The sequence below is a fragment of the Festucalex cinctus genome, chromosome 21 (assembly GCF_051991245.1).
Source record: "Festucalex cinctus isolate MCC-2025b chromosome 21, RoL_Fcin_1.0, whole genome shotgun sequence".
In the NCBI taxonomy this organism is placed as follows: Eukaryota; Metazoa; Chordata; class Actinopteri; order Syngnathiformes; family Syngnathidae; genus Festucalex; species Festucalex cinctus.
The window spans coordinates 15,431,547-15,453,062 of record NC_135431.1 but is presented as its reverse complement, the minus strand read 5'-3'; the positions used below and the strand labels follow the sequence as shown (position 1 = coordinate 15,453,062).

The following is a 21,516-nucleotide window of genomic DNA, read 5'->3' as shown; positions in this document are numbered from 1 at the left end:
GCTTCTTAGGCACTTTCATGCTTTATGAAAGCATTTTTTTGTCTTTTCACAATTTTGGCCTACAATTCCATCCATCCATTTTCTTAACCGCTTATTCCTCACAAGAGTCGCGAGGGTGCTGGCGCCTATCCCAGCTGGCTTCGGGCAGTAGACGGGGTACACCATGAACTGGTTGCCAGCCAATTGCAGGCCTGCAATTCAGCTCTTAAAATCAAATTTTTATAAAATTCACTTTGTTGATCAAGCATCTCATCACATTCTATAATCACTGTTGAAAAGATGTGTATGGCAACCATAATGCAGACTCACATGCAGGGTTGGACTGGCCATCTCTTGTTTCCCAAGAGACCGGCCCACAATTTAGAGGCAGTGGAACGAAAGCGTCCCAACTACCATCCCTGTAACGTAAAAAGCTGGACCCATTGGTCCAACTTTAATACAGACAGTAAACTAGAAAACGGAGCAAAACACATCCCGTGTCACTCCCACTCTGAAGTTTCACAGTCATGGAGAGAAGATAGCAATAGTCAAAACGAAAAAGTAGTGCACAAAAATGTAAGTCTCTGATCTGAGATGATTCAAACTGTCCCAAAATCACAGATATGTCTGTTGGAGTGGCTGCCGTAGCCCCCACCCCAGTGACAAGAGTAGGTTGAACAGGTGAAGAAAGCAAGCGGCAGGCAGGCAGAGGAGCAGCACAGATGCAGGCTTTTCAAACCAGGAGACACAGTGAGCGGCAAAGTCACTGCCGGTAAGATGTTGTAACATTTGGATATTGCAGAGACTTTGAGGAGATGGCCTCTGTGACATGGAAGCATATTTAAATATGAGTTTTCATCTCAACAATGGTTTGTCATTATTATTGATACCAATGAATCTGCTCGTGAGCCGTGACATTTGTCAAAGAGTCAATTGAAGTAAATAATGTAAACAAAAGATTGATTTATGACTAACTACAAATGTCTTTGAAGCCTAAATGCCGAAAGTTTTTTTTTTTTTTTTTTTTTTTTTTTTTAACACAATGCTGTTATTATTTATTTGTCTATAACCATGCATTAAGTCAACTCCAACACTTTATGTTTGTTTATCTTGGTTAGTGTCGGCATGAATATGAGCCTTTTACGATTATAAAAAAAATATATATTAAAAAAAAAATATAATCATAAAAATACTGAATCGAGTTTATAGAACCCAACAAAATAAGAGGGAACAGCAAATAGGATAGTCGCGTATTAGTGTTTCAGTAGTTCAGTGGTTTAGGATTTTGCACAATTTACACATTTTTATTTTATTTTTTATTTACCAATCTATATAATTTATGGTAATACCTCATTCTCTTCTTCTCAAGTCCAGCCAGGGCTTTGCTGTACCAGTTGAGGAGAGAGAATAGACTACATTTATATCCTACTTAACATATACCAAAATAATGGTTATTATCTGCTAAATTATAAGGGGAAAAACATACCAGGGTAGATTGCCCCCCACCAGTTCAGCCCTGCTCTCATGTCATTTTTCTGTCCTTTTTCCCTTTAGGAAACGAAAACCCAGTGTTTGAGACTTGCAACTAAAGGTAAGAACAACATTAAATTCATTCGTTTCAATTGAGAAAGTGTCATGTTTCTATTACTGTACTACTACTATTGTAGTAGTTGGTCTGCGTCAAAATTAAATCAGATTATTGTTAGCTGTTTTTCTCTTGAGGTTGTTTTTTTTTTCCCCCTTAACAACAGATTGTTGTGAACTGCATTAACAACGTATCATCCTCTTATCACCAGAGTGTTCCATAAAAGCGGACATCCGCATCGTGAGCATTAGAGATATAATGCTAGAGAGAGAAATTTGTGTGCGTGCGTGTGTGCATGTGCAAGGATCAGCGGTGTCTAGATGTGATTTTTTTTTATTTTTTTTTTTATCTGGGACCACCATATGTTTGCCAGCATAATACAGAGGTTTTAAAAGGTGCTTATTTATCCTGGAAATACAGGCATATGGTTGTAGTTGTTTTGAGGAAAGATGGATCAGGTTATATAGCGGATTAATGGGTAGGTAGGGGGTTTGAATCCATGTTAAGAAAAGATATAGTAGCAGGATGAACAGCTGCTGTTCTGTGTGAACAGTTCTGAGGTAAGTATTGTGGAGGTACATATTTGAATGGCATGAATTTAAACCTAATTTCATTGGAATAGCCAAGCGGAAAGGTCAGAGTCAGTGCACACAAGCAATCGTGTCGTTAGCGTAATACAAAAAAAGTATTGTCAGCCTTCAATGAACTGACAGACCTGACTTTGCCCTGATAGACCTTGAAGGATTGTTAAACTAGACTGTAAAAAGGGACATTATTTCCAGTACAATCAGCCTTAATGACCGCAGAAAGAATCATTAAAGTGGATTTAGTTGTGTGTTTCGTAACGGCCGGCCAGGTCGGGTTATGGAGCAGACAGCTGGATCGAGAGGAGTCACTGGTTCTTGGTGCAATTGTTATTATCTTTCTATTTCCCAAGTTCATCTATTTCTCTGAGATTGCCAGGTTTTTAGTAAGATGATGATCTGGAAAACATTCCAAGGATCAAGAATTAGAGTGTTTTTGGTTCTGGCCCAGTCTGAGGCACGGTATACCCCGCCCTGCTCGGATCATTTTCTCTTGTAGGTTCACTTTGAGGACACATGGACATGAAAGTTCACACAGAGAATACTGTAAGTCCCCAAGTGGTGGCTCACTTCCATTTTGTCCCATGTCTCATTTTCCCTCGCAAAATAGGCGGACAATCAGGGGAGCTCGAGTTACCAGCGTCATCATATTGCAAGTGTTTGCTTGCTGGTAGTTGTGAGTATTAAATAGGTCATTGTCCCTTTTGTCGTGTCGCCTGGCCAGTTGGAAATCTGAGCAAAGTGACAGAATTGAAATTTTCCTGCAGTGATAAGGCAGGACGGCACACTAATGGTCGCAGAGGTCAGACGACTGTCCCTTCCTTTCTCGCTCTGCCCGTCTGCAAGTGTGCAAGCACTGAGGCGTGCATCCGGGAGGGAGGATTAAGTGTTGGTGGTCCTATTAGGTCATCTTGACTATTGTGTGTGGTTATCGTTGCCTCAGGGACTTTTTTTGTGTATGTATGTGTCAGTGTTAGTGTACTGACCTGGATAATTTTTTACAGGAATTAAGAGCAACTGCGAGCATTATGAGGTCATACTTAGAAACTTGTAAATATTGTAAATTTATATATAGCATCAGGATACTATGCTATTGTTTGCTATTTTGATATTTTTAATCTGTTTATCTCCAATTAATTGGTTGTTAATTGATCAGAAGTTACAGTATTGACATTCCTATCAGATCAGGAAATAAAAACATGTATGGTGCATAATTGTCCTGTCGTCCAACAGAATTTATACTGTAGACGTATAATAATATTACATAATTTGTCACGTTTACAAATATCTCAGCATCAGAAACATCCATCCATCCATCCATTTTCTTGACCGCTTATTCCTCACAAGGGTCGCGGGGGCTGCTGGCGCCTATCTCAGCTGGCTCTGGGCAGTAGGCGGGGGACACCCTGGACTGGTTGCCAACCAATCGCAGGGCACACAGAGACGGACAACCATCCACACTCACACGCACACCTAGGGACAATTCGGAGCGCCCAATTAACCTGCCATGCATGTCTTTGGAATGTGGGAGGAGACCGGAGTACCCGGAGAAGACCCACGCGGGCACGGGGAGAACATGCAAACTCCACCCAGGAAGGTCCGAGCCTGGACTCGAACCGGAGACCTCAGAACTGGGAAGCGGACGTGCTAACCACTCGACTACCGTGCCGCCCGCATCAGAAACATATTACAACCAAATAATATGCTTACCAACAAGGCGGCAGATAAAAAGAACAAGAGATTATGTTTATCTTGTTGATATTTAGCATTGTAAGTGGATTAGGGTTCGATGGCTACACGGCCTGAAATCGAGTTTTGCGTTTGTCTTTAGTTTGGATTATTTGGATTATTGTAATACACTAATATTCTTACAGTGCAATACAAACTATTCTGGTGTTATGAGATCACTAAGTAGAGATTAGGAGCATCAAAACAGCTTTGTGCTTTTGTGATCAACAGGAGAAAAACTGCATCATGCGCTGTACTTTTGAACCATTCTTTGCAGTATTTGCTTTATTCCAAATTCCTTGAAATATTAGGAACAGTATGCAGGCAAGGAGCATGGACAGAAAGCAATCAAACCATCTTTTTCTTTATGGTAATATAGATGGCTTTATTAAAACAAGAATAGAAAAGACACTTTAGTTGATTTCAATGAGCTTACTGTGGATATTAATACTAATCTGAATATTTCTATGCTTCATAAGATCCCCAGACAGAAGCTTTGGCTATATTTGCATCATGAATGACAGTTGCCATGGTATTTATGCTGGCAGGCGTATTAAAGTCTTGCTAGTCGCTTGATATAAAGTGCAAGCATTCTCAAAAGTTGTCTTTTAATTTTAGTTGTAATTTGGTGTTTTGACCCTTTTCCTCATGTGACATTTGCTTTACAGCGGGCTGCACGGTTCGAAACAATCTGTGTGAAGATGATAAATATTTACTTTTTTGACTTTTGCACCTCATTAATACATCATTGTTTTACAGAACTGAATTTTCATAACCAGAAAATAAATACTGGACTTTAATTGATTGAAATCAGTGATTTAAATGTTCACCACTTTAACCGATGACTTGTCATGATTTCCAAGGTGCGACCGAGGAGCCCGAAGTCATCCCTGACCCGGCTAAGCAGACGGACCGCGTGGTGAAGATCGCTGGTATCAGCGCCGGTGTCCTCGTCTTCATACTGCTGGTGCTGGTAGCCATCTTACTGGTCAAGAAAAGGTGAGTGACACTGCACCGACACATGCAGAGGAAAGAATGTGCAAAGACAAAAAAAAATGTGCACATTGATTCGCTCTCTTGTTGTGTCGTTCTCAGTATTTGCTGTAGTAACACCATCTTCCATTCATCCACCATGAACGTTGATCTCCCTGTAGAACTATTTTTTTATTTTATTTTTTTTTTTTTTTGAAAGACTACTCTAAGTCTTGGTTCAGAATATTCCAATCTAGAGACCACACCTACTGAAGAAGAAATGTCAATGCATATTCAGACGGGTTACCAGTCTCAAATGGGACAGACATGAGGTCACAATTGCTTCAAATGTAATATAGTCTACAAATAAACAAACTCATTCAAATCACAAAAAAGATGTATCAGGTTTCTGGAAATTGTCTTTTCAGGCCATGGTGCCTCGCTGTGTTTGTTGGTTTGGATCAATATCATTAATATGGCACAGTGTAAACACAGTCATAGCCATAGTTATACATATTGTTAGTGCCTCGTGGTTAAAAAAAAAAAAAAAAAAAGTCATCAGCATGTGGTTTAAGTCTCATAGAGTATTTTTTAAAATGACTAAACACAATATTGAAGATAAATTGCTATTGGCTTATGCTCTGGGATTCTGTGGTAGTTTGGTGCAGAGCATCACCATGTGGCGGCACATTGCAATTACAACTTAGTCAAGTCACTCGAACAAGTGAACAGTGACTTTGCATCACGTCATGTCTAGTACACTGTTTACACATTCACACAATCCACACATTTTACATTAAAAATATCATTTTACAGCAGTAACTTTACATGCAAGTTTTGCATTTAGCGATATCAGTCCATCCATTTTCTGGAATGCTTATCCTTAATAGGGTCTCACGAGAGGTGGAGTGTATCCCAGAGGAGCGAGGTATACCCTGGGCAGCTCACCCACGGCCCTAATGTGGACACGCGCTATAGAAAATGAATGGAGGGATGTGTTCCACCTTATCCTAAATAAATTGTGCTGAGTTTATGGCACCCTCACCTGTTTTATAGCAGTTGTCTACGCTGGCCAGACAGCCGTCATGATTCTAAATAGCACACATGCCTTTTAAGGATTATGCTTTTTGAAGATAGAGTGGGGTAAAAGGTCCAAAATCTTCGTACCTTTGGGAGATTGGTTGTTGACTATCTCATTCATGTGCGGGAGACTTGGCAAAGTGTCTGCTGAGTTGGAACTGAACTGTCACCAAGCTATATGAGGCTTCACAGAAACGAACGACACGAGTCTTGAAATAAAATGTTGAAGCACACGCTAGGTCGGTTCGATTGTATTTGTCTTTGATTCATGAGAATATTGATCAAATCATGACACCTGTTTTCTGGTAAAGAATCTTTGGGGAGATCAATATCCATTGTCATTGAACCTTCGTGCAACTTTGAGCAATACTGCATCTTTAAAATGGTGGGACAAGATGGCAAAGTTTTGACACCATACTTGTTAAAACGTCAAAGCTATCTGTAATCTTGAGGATGGATAATGGCTGCAAACTACTGCAAGGATGGTTATATTTATTTCATTTTAATCTTTTTTCAGAATTTGTTGTCAGCCTTGAAACTGACATTTTTTGGAAAATATATGGCCCTTAGTGTCGAAAACAATACTTCTTTTTTTTCCTTTTTTTTTTTTGCATGACCCAAAGTTGCTTTCTTCTGTTTCTGTTGTTGCTGGATGGGACAGGCCAGGATTGTCCTCATTTGCATATTCATGACCCTTATGTCTCTTTGCTTTCTGATTGGCTCACAACCCCAGGAGGACCTACTATTCATACTCTTATTACCTGTAAGTAAACAACAAGCAAGCCAACAATCAGCTGTGTCCAGCTGCTGATCTCTTACTGGGCTAATTAGTGGCTAGATGTTGTTTTTTTTATATATATATTTTTTTAAAGATGCAGTATACTTTTTTCAAGACAAAACACAAACATTTTCAGCTCTGACCAACCAGCAAAAAGCCATCCTCATTGACGCCCTGCCAGGGTGAGGGACAATTCACTGCCGCCTCAGTCATATCAGCTCTCCCCCCACTACATTTTAATCTGTTACACATTTGGCAACACCAAATGAACGAATGGGGAAAATAGCAACACATGCCCGAAAGATGTCATGAAAAGGACTGAAGTGAATGTGAATTGCCCTCAGCCTCGGTGTCCTCCACATGCTCCAAAGTCGCTCTGAAGCAGACGTCTCGCTTAAAGGGCCCAAGCTGTCCACAAAGCGGGCCAAAGTTAGGACCACACGGGCCTGAGCGTGTTATTTGAAAAAAGAATGCTGCACTTGTGACTTGTAGCTCTGTGTGCATGTAGTCATGTGACCATCCATCCGCCCATCAAGTCACAGGTATCACGGACACTCGAGTCTCTTGGCTGACAGTGGGATCGGAACCACTGCGTCCTGGTTTTGTTGGGGAAAGCCTTTTGGGTTTTTTTGCTTCTGTGGTGGTCCGTCCGTTTGGTGCTACGTGTTTTCTCCACTTCGAGTCTGTCTCACTGGCTGTGACCAAAAGTGTTTAACTCAACAGTTTACATCTTAAAAAGTTTCAACATTTGTAAAGTTGATATCACAACAAAGAGTTGTTAATAATGGTAAATTAAACAAAACAATAATAAACTACTCATTTGATTGATGTAAATGTGCTTGTAGAGCTGCTCCCTTTTAGACTTTAATAGCAATTGTGCCTGGCAGTAATATTTAGTGCATTTGGGGAACCATAAACTGAATATCTTATCCAGAGATGGCTAAATTCACAAATACTGTAGTCAAGCAAGTGGTAAAAGTAGTCCACCAAAATAATTACGTGTAAAAGTACTCACTGAGGTATTTCTGATTTGTTTTTGTTTTTTTAATCAGAGCATGAACAACATCAGCTCAACTTTATTTATAGAGTACACTAAAAACCACAATTGCTGCAAGCAAAGTACTGTACAGTGAGTAAAAAAATGACATACAAAACAAAAACAACAAATTATACACCCAGCTCAACTTTTTTTTTTTTTACATAAAAACAGTGAATACCAAAAAAGAATGGAATAAAAAACAATAAAGATCATAAAAGACAAACAATGCAGTCTCAAATATAATAATAGTAATAATAATAATAATAATAATAATAATAATAATGTAATAATGTATCGGATTTAATAAAAATGTGCAACTTCAGTTATTTCCCAACTTTATCACTTTGACTAAAACAATAACAATGTAAATATTTTTTTATATATAAAATAATATAACAAGGCTGATTCAGCCACAAGAAATGGTCTTCAATGACCCTTAGTTTATGTTGGTGAAGCAGCACAATCGGCTCACCAGGCAGAGCATAGAATAATGTAATGTGTTTTCGGAACTCCAATAATAATTCCAATAAATAGTATTTTAAAAAATATATGTAGTTGTGGTCACAGTCAGCTTCTTTGTCTCTCACTGATTTAAATACAGTAATCAAAATATGAAGAAAATCTCGACATGTCTCTGCAGTCTTCTGTCCTGTTTTCTTCCAAGAATCATGCATTTTGCGACACGTGGCCAGTGCACAGGGTGTGGCTCTGTGGGTGTGTCATGTGTGTCTGTGGCCTTAGCGGTGACAGTGGTGTATTTTGAGGGCAAATAGGTAACAAAGAAAGAAAAGCTCCGCATGTTTCCTACTTGTCTACTGGGAAGAAGTCAGAGTCGTACAAGCGTATCAGTCTGGCAACTAACAACCTTTTTTGAAAGAGACATTCAAAGGGAATTGTTGTTGAATTTTCTCTAAATATTTGAAGACGTGGTCCAAATCTCTACTTTCATTGTATTAGTAGAACTTGCTATAATAATCCAATCAAGTTGTCTGAACTGATACATAATATGGCTCTGGGTGTAGAACTTTCCTGCATGCTTTGTCATGCTCAAAGTCTTAGGTTTTTTATTTTTTTCATTTATTTATTTATTTATTTATTTTTATTTATGTATTGGACCTCCTAGCAATTCTGTCCCACTATTTGAACTTCTCACTTGTAAAAATACTCTCATTTCAACAATGTTTCTTTCTGCGCTTCCTCAAATATTTCTTTATTTCACAGTGTTATATAACAACAGCCTGTGGAGAAAAATAGTCATGTTTCCAACTCCTGAAGTGTTCCTCTCATAATGCTTGACTATGTATGACCTCACCCTAAACAAGACTCCTGATCAATAGTGTGTTTATGAAATCCTTGCCGCCTTATTCTCCTGGGAGATTGCAAATGACTGCTATCAGATGAATAAATATTTAAAACTGTATTCTTCTGGCAGCACACATACTTGCATTGGCTAACCTGAGGTCAAGGGTTATTTCTTGTAGCCCGTCTTCCTTTGCTCCTAAAGTTGAGCCTGGTACATGCTGCCATCTGCTATTTCACATTTGCCATCCTTGCCTGTTTCTTTTCCTCTTCTTTTTCTTCCTCTCCTCTTTTCTTCTCCTTCTCCTTTGCATCTTGAATCAGCCGCCCTGCAGCCCACAGCTAGGTTCGATATTTGGAGCACCGTGTTTCCTCAAATAGTGTCCGTCTTCCTAATAACCATATGCGACATCCGCTAAAGGCTAAACTCAGCCCATTTGATCTCTCTTGCTAGCCAAAACATCAGTACCTGCTGTAACTAAACTTAGTATGGAGTATTTGCAGTATCTGGCAATTAAGCACGACAAATGAGGCGTGCCGAGTCCCATTTGTTGGGGTGGGGTGGTGATGCCTAGCCTGGTGAAGGGAGGCAACAAAGGCATGGCGGCTCACCAGGCTTATATAGCACTGGGGGAAACCCTGTTATTTGTGGCGTTACATAAAAACTATTTTACTATAAAATGTCCTAATAAATGCCTTACCCCAAATAGACACTTATAAGCAAATTAGTAAATAACATTACAAACATAGCCACTATATGAGGAAATATGGTATATCCTAAATGGATGACTAAGCGAAGAGAAGCAGTGGCCTGCAGGCCAGCTGATGCCAATTTTACGGCAGTTTGAATGTTACCTGACTCCAATGGAATTTTCCGTCCCGTGACAGGAAGCTGGCTAAGAAGCGCAAGGACGCCATCGGAACCGCCCGGCAGGAAATGACACATATGGTGAACGCCATGGACCGCAGCTACGCCGACCAGAGCACTCTGCACGCCGAGGACCCTATGGCGGTGACCTTCATGGACTCGCACAACCACAACAACAGATGTACGTTGTTTTATTTTGAATATGATCAGACGATGAAGGCTAGACAAAACACAATAAACTTTTTTATTTTTTTTTATTTTTTATATATATTTTTTTTTACTTTGACGTCTATAACCATCAATGGCAATGAATGAAAACTGATCTTGCCTATTGAAATCATTTGCGCGAGTATGAAATTGCGAACATTTCCTCACGGTGCTTCCTCCCCGCAGCGCCCAACGATCCGCTGGTCCCCACTGCTGTGTTAGGTGAGACCCCCAATAGGTTGAATATGTCACATCTCTCACCCCCCAACAAATTGCCCATAGCAGTCACCAGTCATCGCCATCTTTCGTCAGCCCTTGTCTTGTACGTTCTCTTGCATCATTCAGCCGTTCACAACGCCCGATCTCATCAGCCTCCATCACATCTCGGAAGCCTCTTGTGTGTTGTACCACTGGCATCTGTCACTGCATGGGTGGATAGTTGAGTTTGAATAACAAGTCTCATCAAGCAAAGAAACAACAGTTTCAATTTAAAAAGCACAGCAAAATAAACATTTAGCCTTGCGGAGTAAGACAACTTCCACTATCTCTTGTGTACAAACGTAACCCCTGACAACCAAGCAGACTGTGTTTACACTTACTTCAATCATAACCAAGCCCGGCCATGCTTTTTCATTTCCCTCTGAGCATTTTGGATAGTCAGTGTAATTACAAACCTCCCCCCACCCCCCTTGGAGACCTAATTATTTCCACACTTTTGATTGGTTTTGAGAGGCATCGAATTCCCTGCGACACCGATGCTTGGGAAGGGAAGGAAAATGTTGTCAATACTGGCATCTGTGATATTTACTCTGGACTCACCAAAGACCAACACCAGTTGTTTGCGTTTCACGCCTTGGATTTGGTGTGGCGTTGACAGTGCAGCGCAGTCAGTTGCCCTCAGGGCCTCCAAAGCCTCGGCGAGCCACCAAACTGTGTTGATCAAGCGTTCCATCATAACCTTTAATTCGGACTGAAAGATGTTGTTTCACTCTGTCCCGGCCAATCACGTCACAGGATAGGAGGGAGTCGTGGGTAAGTAGTGAATTAAAAGACGCTGTCAGGTCAGGTTTATCGTTAATTGGCCAGACGAGGGCAGTAACATAGCTTAGCGGCTATTAATGAGCTAACACGTCCTCGGGGCAAAGAAAAGCATCGGGTGGGTGCAATAAAGCAATGTCAGTTAATAAGTAGTTGCCAAGGCGAGGCCACGCCAATCAGTGACTTACGCTCCAACAGCACACAAACGTAGTCATACAAAAAAAAGTGCTTTTGTTCGGTATTTAATTAAATATCTTTTTAATTAACAACAAGCTTCCAAATCAATTTCTGACAACTTTAATTGACACTACAATGCCACATAAATGTGTTGGTTTTTTTTTTGTTTGTTTGTTTTTTTGTGGGGGAAGATATTCTACATTACCCATTTGCCCATTCCCTACCAATCTGGGATGGCATCATACATTATGTGTGCCTCTATCAACAAACCCTCAACAAATCCTACTTATTATCACACAATCTGACATTTTACCTTTTTTTCCTGCTGCTTGGACATGTAGTTCCAATTACAGGTAGGTATCCAAATACAAACATTAATGACAGCAAGTTACTAATAAGATAATTGCATACAAATCTTATTACTCTGACCATTTTTGTTGCCTTCTTTAACTTTGAATAATCTCCTTTCCCCCCACCGCACACAGATGAGAATCACAGTGCATCAGCGGCAGAGAACAGCAGGCTTCTGGATGTCCCCCGCTATCACTGTGAAGGCACCGAATCGCCTTACCAGACCGGACAGCTGCACCCCGCCATCAGAGTGGCCGACCTCCTGCAGCACATCAACTTGATGAAGACATCGGACAGCTACGGCTTTAAGGAGGAGTATGAAGTAAGTCGCCAAGAACTTGAAGTTTCACAATGAAAAATCCACGTACTGTTCTTTTGTCATCTGGTATCTAACAACAAGCAATACTTATGTCACATTTAATGTTGTTTTCTATTTTGTGTGTGTTGTTGGTGATACAGAGTTTTTTTGAAGGCCAGTCAGCAACCTGGGATGTGGCAAAGAAGGAGCAAAACCGCACCAAGAACCGTTATGGCAACATTATCGCATGTGAGCAAATAAGGGCTGTCAGTCAATTCAATTTTTTTTTTTAATCATAATTAATTGGATGATTTACACAGTTAACTCGGGATTAATCGCAAATTAATCACTTTATATCTGTTCTGAATGTTCAATACATTTTTTTTCAAGTTTCGATGAAATAATTTTCAGGGAAAGCCCATGCAGACCCACTTTAAGAGCTTGCGTAGAGTAAATACATTTGTTAGAGGAATTGTTTTAAAAATCCATATTGCATAACCTCTATATTTTCAGGAGAAAGAATTGGAGAGAGCAAGAAATGGACAGACGCAATATAACGATAAACAATACGGACATATTTGATGGTTGCTTGGTTTCATCCATCTCACACTTATTCTTTTTTTTGTCTTCTGTTTCTTCTGCTTTCCATGCTATCCTTCTGTCTCTTTCCTTCAGATGATCATTCAAGGGTTATTCTCCAGCCCATCGAAGACGACCCCTCCTCCGACTACATCAACGCCAACTACATCGATGTAAGTGGAAACGCGTCGAATGCTACTATTGGCTCCCAACGAAACCAACGAAACCACACTCCCTCGCTCGTATGTCAGGCCTCTATACCTTTTAATTGCTTCTCCAAAACATCCATCGCTCCATTTTCATTTTGTATTATGCTTTGTTCTCAAGTGTTGTCTTTTCACCTCATTCATCTTCATAAGTTCATTATCTATTTGTTTGTTTATTAATAGTTTTATGCTATCACAGAAAAAAATAAGTAGCTTATCCTTTGACCGTACACTGAATAATATTTGTACTACTTTAGCAGGTAGTGTACATTACGTAACATCAGATTATAATTTTTTTAAAAACATATACTAATATACTAGTATGTTTGGAGTTGACATGCTGCATTGTAATTCATTGAATGCAGGCACTATTTTGATTAAATTAAATGTGAGACAATAAGCAATTATTTCCCATACATTTCTTTAATCCATCCATTTGTTTATCACTTCATCATTTTATTAGCCATCATCATCAACCACTCCACCTTCAGTCACCTATACAACCATTATCACTTGATTCTTTTTGTTTTTTGATTTATTTTTCATTAGATTGCTTGCTGCCACTCATGGCACTCTAGAAATAGAATTAGTAGACTGGGCACTTCCGGTAGATCACATATTAAGACAACAATCTCAGTTATATAAATGACCTCAAATTTGTCACAACAGACACTTGGTGTAATTGATTAAATGGTCAGCTTCTATTTTAGGATTTGTCCTTTCTATTTAATCTAATTCTAGTTTTGCTTTTTTGTGTGTGTGTGTTTTTTGTGTCATGCCCATACACGTCACGTCAAAGCAACTTTTCTGTTTCTGGTTGACGCTCACTGACATGATTGTGCTCTCTTTCTTTCCTTCCTCTTTCTTCCACTCGTTCTTTCTGCCTGTGGCTTGGCCTGTAGATTTGGCTGTACAGGGATGTAAGTATCTTTCATTCGTTTACATCCATTCATGCACCAAGCAGCCGTCAAATGCTCAAGGCCAGGCTCTGTCTTCACCTTTCACCTTTTTGACCTCTCACCATATGAGAGATTTCACCTCATCTCGCGCCACTTTTTTTTTTTTTTCCCCCCACCTCACTTTGCACCGCTATCACTGTGCTTGTCTATCTATCTTGTCTATCTCATGCCCTTTGGACATGACAGCCACTTGACTGTTGTCAAGGTGACACATTTGACCACACTTGTTTATCTGTTGAATATGATAGGCTATTGCTTTGTTTTTGTTTTTAAATCGTCTAATAACAGAGCCAGGTCTCATCGTAATCTCAAATTTGAACCCGATGTGGAAAGCCGACGTACAACTGAATAAGGAATTTTTCTCAATTTTCAACATGAAGCCTTTTTAATTCTGGTGGTCTAAATCATATTACACGATAAATATGAATCTTGGAAATGATGCTCATATTGTAGGTGGGAGCAACCTGACCTGTTTTTTTTTTTTTGACGATATCCCGTTGAAATGAAACGTGATGTGAAATCAGCAACACCACTTTGTTTTTTTTGTGTTTTCAGGGTTATCAGAGACCAAGCCACTACATTGCCACTCAGGGTGAGCTGTGTTCAAGCAAATAATCTTAAAAAAACGACAAAAACTAATGTTAAAAGTGATTACAATGTGCAATTGATGATGTTTATGTTTGCAGGTCCTGTGCATGAGACGGTGTATGACTTCTGGAGGATGGTGTGGCAGGAACAGTCAGCCTGTATCGTCATGGTTACCAATCTGGTTGAGGTCGGGAGGGTACGTTGTTCTTTCGCCTCCATGTTGTTAGAAATATTCAGCAATGGCCTTTTGTCTTTAAATAAGGCGGTACGGCCTGGATATTGAAATGAAAATTAAAACAAAATATTCTACAGGTGTGAAAGCACCAAGGAATTTATTAAAGCAAATGCATATTATAAGTACGACGGCGTATTAAGGCCACATAGAAATATATATTTTTTTTTTACAGGGCGGGGGCAATATGATGAGAAAAAAAAGGGGCCAATTTGCCACTTTTTAATATGATGAGAAAAAAAGTGGCAAATTTGCCACTTTTTTTCATATGACGAGGAAAAAAAGGTGGCAAATTTGCCACTTTATAAACTGGCAACTATGATGTTGTTAAACTCTGCTAAAGCAATTAGTATCTCCTTGTTTGAAAACCCGACCGAAAAGTAAATTTTAACAAGTTCTTCCACCGTAGACATTTTGCAAACTGTGACTGTGTGTAGCGTGACACGTACGTTTTCTTTCTGCCCGCACTACACTTGACACAAACAGCCGCGCGACGAGAAAAAAAGGTGGCAAATTTGCCTCTTTTTTTTTTTTTTTTTCTTTTTTCTCGTCATTGGCTCCACCCTCTAAAAAAATATATATATTTCTACGTGGCCCTAATATGCCGTCATATATAAGTACACTTTTGTTTATTTTTTATTTTATTTATTTAATTTTATTTATTTATTTATTTTTTACAGGTGAAGTGCTACAAGTACTGGCCAGATGATGCCGAAGTGTACGGTGACTTCAAGGTGACCTTTGTTGAGGTGGAGCCGCTTGCTGAATATGTGGTCCGTACGTTCACATTGGAGAGGGTGAGTGGTCAACATCAACTCAGAAAATAATTGAATAAAATATTTTTCCCTTATCTGCTAAATGCATCTCTGTGTATGTTGCTATTCTAGTGACCACTCATTCATTCTGTTTCAAGATGCATTATGGGATACATTCAGAGTACTATAGAGTATAAGGGTTAATCTATAGTAACTTTACTTGAAGAACACACTATAAAATGTAGAACTTTCTAGTGAGTGGATACCGATTTGATTTCAAACGTTCTTCATCACATCAATGTGCTTTGCTTCTCCTCAGCGTGGGTTCAACGAGGTGCGAGAAGTCAAGCAGTTCCACTTCACAGGCTGGCCCGACCACGGAGTTCCGTATCACGCCACGGGGCTGCTCTCCTTCATCCGCAGGGTCAAAATCTCCAATCCGCCCTCTGCTGGGCCTATTGTGGTCCACTGCAGGTAAGAAGAAACTCACACTACTACTAGTCTTCTCATTTCACCCAGAGAAGAACAGAAATAGAAATCCGTCATTATTTGGTGTCGGTGTGCAGCGCCGGGGCCGGACGCACCGGCTGCTTCATCGTCATCGACATCATGTTGGACATGGCGGAGCGGGAAGGCGTGGTGGACATCTACAACTGCGTTAAGGCACTTCGGTCCAGGAGGATCAACATGGTACAGACTGAGGTGACTGCATTACCCATCATCCATCTGCATCAACATGCTAGGGCCAGACACGGTAAAACGGAGCGCTGTTGGACTCGGGACACGCACGGTACAGGCTGAAGGGACGACAACCATAACATCTTGCCATCTGTTTGTCTGTAACGTTAACTCACTCACTTGTCACCCTGCAACCTCATGACCGCTAGCATTTGCAACACATTCCAGAAACTGGAGAGTAAAAGTGTAAGCTAACACAAGGAAGATGGCAAAAACAATACATCCTTGTGGGATAGCAAAAGAAAAAAAGCCAAAGAGAAAAAGTTATTTCCCCATTTTGAAGATGTGTTCTATAAAAACTCCCAAAAGGATTTGAGTAGGATTAGTTTTGAAATGGGTTAATTTGGAAAATGTGGATTTGCTGCCATCTGGTGGTAGCTTAAAAGAACAACAACTGCAATTGTTTACATCCTAGAATCATAAATTTTCAGACTCAAATCGATCGAATTTCTACTTCGGTGATCTATATTTTACCCCATTTATACTTTTTTTGCAACCCCAATTGGAGCACATAGACGAGTAAAATGCTCAATTTAAGTTTAACTTTAATAATCAAATTAGAGAAGCCTTGTGAAATCCAAACGACTTCATTGATCATCTCCATAACTCCACCTGCCATCCACCACCTTTCACTCACCGTCTGTTTTTTTCACCTCCAACAAGTTGTTGATGTGATTGATCATTGTTTCTGTAAAAAAAAAAAAAAAAAAAAGTGTGGGTGCAAGTGTGTGTGATGCTAAAGCACGCTCCTCTTCTGCATTCCGCAGGAGCAGTACATATTCATCCACGATGCCATATTAGAGGCGTGTCTGTGCGGCGAAACGGCCATTCCCGTTTGTGAGTTCAAAGCTGCTTTCTATGAGCTCATCCGCATCGACACCCAGACCAACTCGTCCCACCTGAAGGATGAGTTTCAGGTAATATTGACATTTCCAGGATCAAAATTGCTCTTCTGAGGTCACAATTCATGTTCAGTCAAACGGACTTTATACTGTATGCACATCATCATCATCATTATTATTATTATTATTGTTATTATGTAAATTAGTGTTCAACATCTTACAGACTCATTTTCAGAAATAGGCAGATAAGAAAAGATTTATTTGGTGGTTCAATTTCACGCTTGACAGATGATCCAGGCACTCCAGAGAGCCAACGATTTGTATACAAGCAATTAAAAAGTCAATTTTCCATAATCTGCCCCTTCGAACAAAATCCACAACTTCTGTCATTTTCTTTTTGCAGCGGAGCCTCATCAACTTACTCGTGCACAATGAACTCACGCTCCTCTCTCGATTTGTCCCCCAGACTTTAAACTCAGTGACTCCTCAGCCGCAGCCTGAAGACTGCAGCATTGCGTTGTTGCCTAGAAACCAGGATAAGAACCGCTTCATGGACGGCCTTCCGCCCGACAGATGCCTGCCCTTCCTCATCACAATCGATGGGGAAAGTAGCAACTACATCAACGCCGCTCTCATGGATGTAAGTTGACCACATTCCATTGGACAATAAACAATGTCTGGTAAATTGTTTAACACTGTTTGAAAACCTAGGAAAAAAATCTTGAAATGATATGGAAATAAAGACACTAGTACTACTGGTCAAATGTTTGAGAAGAGTCGACAGTGGGGGTTGTGGTCAGCAAGAAATGGTGTTTTTTCTAAAACCTTTGACCAGTAGGGTACATGCACATGTTTATTCAGTCCCTCACACGCACACATACAGTCTCCCCTCCCTGTTTGTGTGATGCTGTGTTTGTGGTTTAAGCACACGAGAAAGCTAGAGACAAATCCAGGTTCTGATTAAAAGCGAAACGAGTTCCTGCTCTGCAGTTCCAAAAACACCAACAGCAGCAGCCTGGACGTGTTGTCATTATGTCATGACTTCGGGGGAAAAAAAAGAAAAAAAGTCCAAATTGTAGTGTGAATGGACATCTCTATGGGTTCTTTGCTATTGTTATAGTTTTTTTAATTTTTTTATTTTTTTTTGTAAGAATCTGTTGTCATAGGAACACGGCAGTTTCTCGTGAGTGATGTAGTGCCAGTCTGTTTTCATGAGAAATTAGAAGGATGTTGGAAATTGTTGGAATCCATTTCTTTTAAAAAAAATCTTACACATTTTTGTTAAATAAAGTGTTTTTTGCATTCTAAATCATTGTAGTTCTCAGAGAAAATAATTTTGCTTATTGTCAGCCTCTTAACTCATTTGCTTCCAATAACTTGTACTTTTTTTTGTTAATGTTTTAAGTGTCGCAAAGACTTTTTTTTTTTTTTTTTACTTTGCAAGCTCTCAACTGCAAGGAACAGTTGCAGAAATGGTAGTTATTACACAAACGGTCAGCAGGTGGCAGCAGAGCAAAGGAGATCAACCAGGCCCATGTTGAGAAAAAGCTCAATTACTCAAATCTAAATAGATTTGGGAAAATTGATTCAACTCTAACTATATTCTAATGCTAATTGCTGCAAAACGGAAACAGATAGAAATATACTTTTGTTTTTCCTGATGAAAGAAGAGACTTTAATCTTTCGTTTGATATAAAAACATGGGTTTTTATAGCAATAGAACATAATATTCTGTGGGCCTTGCTAAATCGGTCAAAATCCAGTTAAACAACTGGGAGCGAACGGGATTGCTTCTGTGAAAATGGCTGGGAGTGAATGAGTTAAAATAATGGCCTAAGTTATATTTTGACAAAAGTATTTTTTTGCCTTAAAGGGGAAGTCAGCCCAAAAATGTTCTTTACAATTTATCGATGACTCCCCACTCGCCTGATCCGCCTGTGTTTGTAAAATATTAATAAATCAGCAAAATCCACCAGTTTTTATCCATCTCAGGGGATGGCCATTTATTTATTTATTTATTTTTAGCTATTAACCATTAGGGATGTAACGATAATGGCAATATCGTGATATTAAAACTGCCACAATATCGTCGTCGTCATGTTCACAATATGTAAAAACACATCTGTTAAAAAAGTCAGGTTGATTTCCATTTGCGCAGTTCTAGCACCCTCTCGTGGCTAGTTTATTAGTGAATTTTAATTTTATTAAGGATGTTTTGGCCTCCTATGTTTAAAATCTCTGCTAATTGTCAGATGAAGGTGAACCTAATTTGCTTGTGAAGTAAGTAAGCAAGTAAGTGCCACAATATTGTTATGAGAGATTGTAGGTGGTTTATATGCATTGCTGTTATGTACAAAAGCACAATATTGTGCTTTTTGTAGTATGAGCTCTTTTTTTTCTTACAATATTGTGATCTTTTTTTAAATATCGTATCGTGATAATATCGTATCGTGATGTTTGGATATTGTTACATCACTATTAACCATTATTCAAAAGTAAGGCTCAGCTTGCAAATATCACATGACTAAACTCATCAAAACAGGTGAGCCGAGATTGGTCGTTACCTGAGCCCTGAACAACTGTGATGTCATTTTCAGTCGACTGCAAATGGCAAAATGGCGACCCCCTGATATAGATAAAAACAGGTGACTTAACACCATATTCCACACATCCATTATTAGTAGGATGCTGTGTTTAATAATAATAATAATACAAATACATTTTATTTGAAGCGCCCAAGGTTGCTGTTTAGACTAGTGGGAAGGCATATAACATAATATTGCGAATGAATTAAATTCTAAATACATATAATCAGAATATGGTTCTATTTGTTTGTGTTGACTGACGCTATAAAATGTCTGGTAGTGTTTTGTTTTTTTTCCCACCCCCCTGCCATCCTACTAAATTCTCATGAAGAATATTTTTGGATAGTGTGACTTGTGAGGTGAGGTCTTATAATTCTTGTACAGTCCTTTTTACATGGTGAGTAAAAGAAAGTCAACTTTCAAGGCAAGCGTAGCAGGATTGTGATTCAACCTGATGGACTTGAGTGCGTTTTGTTCAAAAGCAGTCTTAGTTAAACCTGCCTTTGGCCTCTCTCTAACCAAGCTGTCAGAGGAGTTCCAGGTAATGGGATTTCACTTCCGATATTCCAATACTGGATTTGTTTCATGGCTTCGCTGTCTTCCCACCAGTCCCACCACCTTTCAGTGTCTTGCCTGCGTTCACACGCGCCTCCTCGTCCCCTCATGTTCCCCACGCCATCCACACGTGTGGCTGCGTCGCGTCGGTTCATTCAGACACGTTTATCGAGACGGACGATGACATCGATGTGTTTGTGTCTGTGGTGCATGCGACCCGCCCCCCCTTGCATCCAGAAGCTTGTATAGTTGATCCGCCCTGGCCCGAGTGAGAGAGCGGCAAGTGTCTCCGATCTAACCGTGCGCACGTCTGACCTTTCCTGTCTGCCGTTTACTTTCAGAGCTACAGACAGCCGGCGGCCTTCATCGTCACCCAGCACCCTCTGCCCAACACGGTCAAAGACTTTTGGCGCCTGGTCTACGACTACGGGTGCACCAGTCTGGTGATGCTCAATGAGATCGACCTAGCGCAGGTACGCTGTGACGTCCACATCGCCGCAACAACCGTTGAATGTGTTTGACCTCATCGAATGCGGAATCATCTCCACATGCAGGGATGTCCCCAGTACTGGCCAGAAGAAGGCATGTTGCGCTACGGGCCCGTCCAAGTTGAATGTATGTCCTGCTCGATGGACTGCGATGTGATCAGCAGGCTGTTCAGAGTCTGCAACCTCACCAGGGTGAGCACTCACTCACTCACACGCACGCCAGTTGTATTGATCATCAACGTGTGGGTGTATGTGTCTTGACTATGGCGATCCGTTGCCCTGTTAGCCTCAGGAAGGCTACTTGATGGTTCGGCAGTTCCAGTACTTGGGCTGGGCGGGTCACAGGGAGGTCCCGGCCTCCAAGCGCTCCTTCCTCAAGCTCATCCTGCAGGTGGACCAGTGGCAGCGTGAGGGAGAGGAGGGAGAGGGACGAACTATCGTACACTGCCTGTGAGTAAACACTCGGTATTTGCTGGATTTGTTTTTTTTTTCAATAGCTGAGTTATTTTATTTTTTATTTTATTTTTTAATTTATTTTATTTTTTATTTATTCTATATTTATTTGTCTGGGAGCCAACTGTAGAACATTGTTTTTGTTTTTATTACACCAAAAATGTTTCTGAGATACGAGATAATAAACAAAACAGTTTAAAACAACTGTGCTCTGTAACATTCTAACATTTAATTCAGTGATTCCTAGTGTTACCACTAGAGGGCATACATGTGGTACACTATGACAAATACTGTTCCAGAACGTGTGTTCTTCCTAATTATGTTATTGTGATTTTTATTCTCCACACTTTTTTTGTCGCCTCACAACTCCCACATAATACTTCCAATTTACATTGTTCAAATTTCATCTAGCTTCAAAAATTCACGCCTCTCCGGGGTCTATATAGTCTGATTCCACATTACTTACAGTATTTGCACAATTTAACATTTAATATCAACTTTTCCCCATTCATTTTCAATGGGACAGTCATTGAACTTTCCACGCCCACTTCCA

General features: G+C 40.0%; 1 protein-coding gene across 19 annotated transcripts in view; it reads left to right on the top strand.

Annotated features, from left to right (window-relative positions):
- Positions 1-21,516, top strand: part of ptprk (protein tyrosine phosphatase receptor type K) — an 84,051-nt gene that overhangs the window by 59,921 nt on the left and 2,614 nt on the right. For 2 of the 19 annotated variants that reach the window (XM_077510078.1, XM_077510074.1), the window contains 21 exons: positions 1,534-1,570; positions 4,740-4,875; positions 6,662-6,691; positions 9,933-10,093; positions 10,306-10,341; positions 11,676-11,687; positions 11,820-12,007; positions 12,133-12,232; positions 12,659-12,804; positions 13,671-13,688; positions 14,283-14,319; positions 14,414-14,511; positions 15,228-15,344; positions 15,622-15,776; positions 15,869-16,004; positions 16,808-16,957; positions 17,349-17,522; positions 19,991-20,008; positions 20,364-20,495; positions 20,577-20,702; positions 20,797-20,960. In XM_077510078.1, coding sequence (XP_077366204.1) covers positions 1,534-1,570; positions 4,740-4,875; positions 6,662-6,691; positions 9,933-10,093; positions 10,306-10,341; positions 11,676-11,687; positions 11,820-12,007; positions 12,133-12,232; positions 12,659-12,804; positions 13,671-13,688; positions 14,283-14,319; positions 14,414-14,511; positions 15,228-15,344; positions 15,622-15,776; positions 15,869-16,004; positions 16,808-16,957; positions 17,349-17,522; positions 19,991-20,008; positions 20,364-20,495; positions 20,577-20,702; positions 20,797-20,960 — 2,171 coding nt within the window. The remainder of the gene's footprint in view (positions 1-1,533; positions 1,571-4,739; positions 4,876-6,661; positions 6,692-9,932; positions 10,094-10,305; positions 10,342-11,675; positions 11,688-11,819; positions 12,008-12,132; positions 12,233-12,658; positions 12,805-13,670; positions 13,689-14,282; positions 14,320-14,413; positions 14,512-15,227; positions 15,345-15,621; positions 15,777-15,868; positions 16,005-16,807; positions 16,958-17,348; positions 17,523-19,990; positions 20,009-20,363; positions 20,496-20,576; positions 20,703-20,796; positions 20,961-21,516) is intronic. The other 17 variants (XM_077510076.1, XM_077510082.1, XM_077510075.1 and 14 more) reach the window with 17 other exon arrangements.